The 4403-nt window shown below is 41.7% G+C and overlaps 1 protein-coding gene across 1 annotated transcript in view; it reads left to right on the forward strand.

Annotated features, from left to right (window-relative positions):
* Positions 1-4403, forward strand: part of AGXT2 (alanine--glyoxylate aminotransferase 2) — a 43921-nt gene that overhangs the window by 20867 nt on the left and 18651 nt on the right. The window contains exons 5-6 of the mRNA XM_018563473.1: positions 172-266; positions 1333-1426. Coding sequence (XP_018418975.1) covers positions 172-266; positions 1333-1426 — 189 coding nt within the window. The remainder of the gene's footprint in view (positions 1-171; positions 267-1332; positions 1427-4403) is intronic.

The raw sequence follows: 4403 nt of genomic DNA on the forward strand, positions 1-4403 counted from the left end.
CAGTTCTTTTCCTGGTTTAAAAAAGTGAAATGAGGAGCAAAGCAGATAAATGTTTAACCACAAAATAAATTTAAAAAATAACTATATATGTAAAATTGTGTATGTGGATGCATGAATGTATGCATATGTTTATTCATGTATATATCTTTTTTTATTATTCTTTACACGCAGGTGCTTTACCTGACTAACTGCGGTTCAGAGGCCAATGACTTGGCAATGTTTATTGCAAGACAATATACAGGCAATTTTGATATAATTAGTTTAAGGTAAGCTTGAGAAATATCCGGGCCCTGACTGGCAAGGTGGCAAATCTGGTCAATGCCTGAACGAACTGTGTGAGAGAGTTTGTGCACTGAACCAAACTCTAATGGACTCTTTAGCATCAAATGGTGTTCTCCTTTTAATAAATCAAGATTGACTTCAGCCTGCAAACACTGTGCTGGAGCTAAAGGCTCCATTTTGGTACCCTAGTCAACAGACCTTCCACACCTATTGTCCCACCCTACTACCAATTGTAGTCCTACCATCACCACCATTAATATGTTTCAGTACAGTAAAGCTAACATAGTGTCACCCCCCCAAAGATAAGAACATGTATATCCAGCACACCGTGGATCCATAATCAATAGTCAAGGCGTTTATTTAAAGTGGTCACATCACAAACACAAAGACATTACACCTGCACTGTTTGTGATGTGATCATTTTAACTAAACATCTGGACTATTGATTATGGAACCATGATGTGCTGGTGGCATATGTTCTTATCTACGATGATTCCAGTTAACCTGGAGGTAGTTGTAACAGCACCTTCTTATTCCAAACCCTATACAGGAACATGTGTGATGGGAATATATACTTTCCTGTACTCTAATAGTTTTATATGCACTTGTACACTGCAGCTCCAGTGTCTTGCCACCTCCACATTGTCCATCCTCCTTGCTATCCTCCTATATGCAGGTATGGGTTTTGAAGCCCAACCTCTTATATCCAATCCACAATAGACTGAATTATTTTCATGAGCAAGAATGCTTATAATTATTGGTCAGGTCCACTTTCATTCCCTATCCTTAGACCAGCCTTTCCTTTTCATAGAACTCAAGTATTACCTACGGCAGGGTGCAATTGTGTCTTACAGAGCTGCTGCGTGCATCGTAAAGCATATTCAGGCCTTTGGACGAAGGATGAAAGGCAGACAATTTGTAGCGGAATTTCCACTTGAGACAAATGAATCCCCAGTAGGCTTCACTATGCCATTTCAGAGCAAAGTTGCAGGTTTTGTTGATTCTAGCTGTTGAATTATTTTTGTTTTTTGTATATTTGTTATTTTACAGAAGTGGCTATCACGGGGCCGGTCCATACGCCCTAGGGGTAACAGCACACTCCGCTTACAAGCCAGGAGTGGCCAATGGATTTGGTTGCCACACGGTAAGATTCAATTCTCAAGCTTGGATTTGTAGTTTACCCAAGTTCACGTTCCATCTTGATGTATGACCATGCACACTTGGTCTCGGGCAACTACATAGCTACATCAGGTGCAGTAGGTGCAGCTGTGGTGGGGCCGGGATGTCTGCAGGACTACAGTTTACCTGTGGCACCACTGTGTCACAATCACATTTCTATCCTGCTGTCCCTGCTGTCTGAGCCTGTTGGCTTAGCAAGTCTCTCACCTATAGGTATCACCTAGGTATGTTGAAAGTACAGTTTATTACATCTATAATGTGGTCACGTTCCCTGTAAAAAAAAAAATGAAATAAATCTGCCTATTTGCATACTTTTACCTGGAGGATTATGTGACCTGCACTAGGCATTGGCAGCAGTTACTATTGTGGAAAGCATTGTGCATTTTTTAGATTTCCATTCGCTCTCAGGCACAAGAATTTGTCACTGACACTGTGTAACCTATATCGGTGACCTAGCTTGGTTACACAATAACAAGGACACGCTGAGCTTTATTGCAACTGAGAATGAGTATACAGAAATTATAAAGGTTCGCGCTTGTGGATATACAATATTACTTAAAGTGTTACTAGCTACTGTGCTTTAGTGTATGTGTACACTCGTAAATATATACACAATATATATATATATATATATAATATATATATATACTGCACTGCACTTTTCAGAAACAGAAACTATATAAAACATACAATAAAAAATTTTTTCAAAGCAACTTGTGTAAAAAATAATAATAATATAACTCTGTAAAAGTGATATCTCACTTGGTGAATATCCCAGTGATAAATGTGAAATTATAAATGCAAATGCTTCCACACCCAAGTGTGGAATCTCTATAAATCAGTGACAATATTCCATATACATTCCAAAAAAACAAACAAAATAGTGCCCATCTATATTGTAAAAATAAGTGGCGAAAGAGTGATTAAAGTGGATTGCATATGCTGGATTTATCGGGCTATTGGGAACTCAGCGTTTTTTGACTCTCTGTTTCAGGACTTGTTCACACGATGTTCTGGTCCAGATCTGGAGACGCGGTGCTATGCATGCAGTGCATTTTTGACACGTTTTTGACACGTTCGTGCATTTCCGGCCCGGGCAAAATGTGACATGCAGTATTTTTTTCTGTCCGGACCAGAACGAACTGCGCTCGTGAGAACTGTAGCCCTTAAAACACATAAGGATACATTGGGATGCATTTTGGGCGCATGAGCGCACGGTTCTGGTCCGGACAGAATCTGGACGTCGTGTGAACAAGCCCTTAAGGTGCCCACACACCTGCTGATTATCGTACGATAATCGCGGGAAAACCTGCGATCGTACGATAATCGTCAGGTGTATGGAAGGCGTGCGACCGTTTCTACTGTACGGTCGCACGTATTTTGTCTTACGAGCATGGCCTGCTCGTAAGACAAAATACCAGAACAATCTGATTGGGTGCAGGCATTGTTCAGGTATTTTGACAGCCAGCGGGGCCGACTGGCAAGATACTGAAGCTTGGCCCAGTGGGAGATTCCTCCATCCACACAGTTTAGCGTAGATGGAGGAATCTGTTGCACTGTTTCCATCTGATCATAGAAAATCTGCAGATAATCACTGGGTGTATGGCCAGCTTTAGGCCTCTGCGGAATTCCTGCCCCGAGAATCTGCGGATTCTTGCAGCAGTAATCCCAGGTGTGCCTGTTCAGATGCCGCTGCTGTGTCCATTCAAGTTAATGACAGGGTGACATCAATGACATCAGCAGCATCTGTCCGTGACTGTCCGCATTTAATCATACGTGGTATGATTACCTGCAGATCGGGAGAGATGCTTTTTCTTGAAGACTCTCTGCAAGTTTCATTTACATTTTGACTGCAGGTCCTTCTATGTAATACATAGCAATTCTGATAAATTTGTGACTGGTAACAGCAGCAGGGGAAGCAGCGGCAGGGGAAGAGGAACAGGATGTAGGAATTACTTTGTTGAAGTTCTTAGGATGTATCTTCTATGGGTAGAGTACTGAAGTGGCGAAAGAGACACTGCCGCCATGTCCATGCAGGACACAGTGACAGCGGGTTAGCAAAGTGTCCATCCAGCCCCAGTTATACTCTCCTTATCAGCAATCCTTTACAGTCCCTGCCTCCGAGGAAATCTGAGGTGTCCTCTGTGTAGGAGGCTAGGGGGAGTAGTGATGTTACCCCCTACATGACAGTGGTTGAGTCCAGCAATTGGCATCTAGACCTGATCCTTGACAATGGAGGAGGTCATATGGCAGCTTTGAGTGGTGACGGAGAGCTTATAGGGAGAGTATAACTGAGGTGGGGGTGGAGGGTGAGCCTTTAAAAAAAAAACACATACAGGGTTATTCGCACAAGGGTGAAGAGTTTGGAGAAGGCAGGAGAAGTGAACAATCTAGGGCAACATAGCTGATCTGGAAAGTGAGGTGAATTGGATAATCAACTATTTTGTCCTATATTGTTCACTTCTCCGGCCTTCTCCAAACTCTTCATCCTTTTGTGAATAACCCTGATAGTCACTTCGTGCTTAATGGGCATGGTGACAATGTCTCTTTAGGAAATTACAAAAGGTTTTGCCCATTAGACATTGCTCTGCTCCATACAGGGTATACAGACGCATGAACTGAAGTGGTTACATTTCACAAAGCTTTTACAATTTACAATTCCCCGTACAAGTTGTTTTCAACTTTATGCTCAATTCTGAGTGACAAAATAATTGAAACCAATGTGCAATATGATGAAAAATAGCCTTTGAGAGGCACTGCCATGGTTTCTATCAATTCCCACTGTCATATGGTTCAGTGGTTTGGATGCTGTAAACGAGGAATCAAAGCAAACATTGGTTGGCAGATTGCCAGGATTAAAGCTGATGGAACATTGAAAAGGAACTCCAGACAGATGAAAAAGTAATACCAAGTAATTTGTTTAGGTATTTAGTAGATAATAT

Source organism: Nanorana parkeri, unplaced genomic scaffold (assembly GCF_000935625.1).
Source record: "Nanorana parkeri isolate BGI_ZX_2015 unplaced genomic scaffold, ASM93562v1 scaffold666, whole genome shotgun sequence".
Taxonomy (NCBI): Eukaryota; Metazoa; Chordata; class Amphibia; order Anura; family Dicroglossidae; genus Nanorana; species Nanorana parkeri.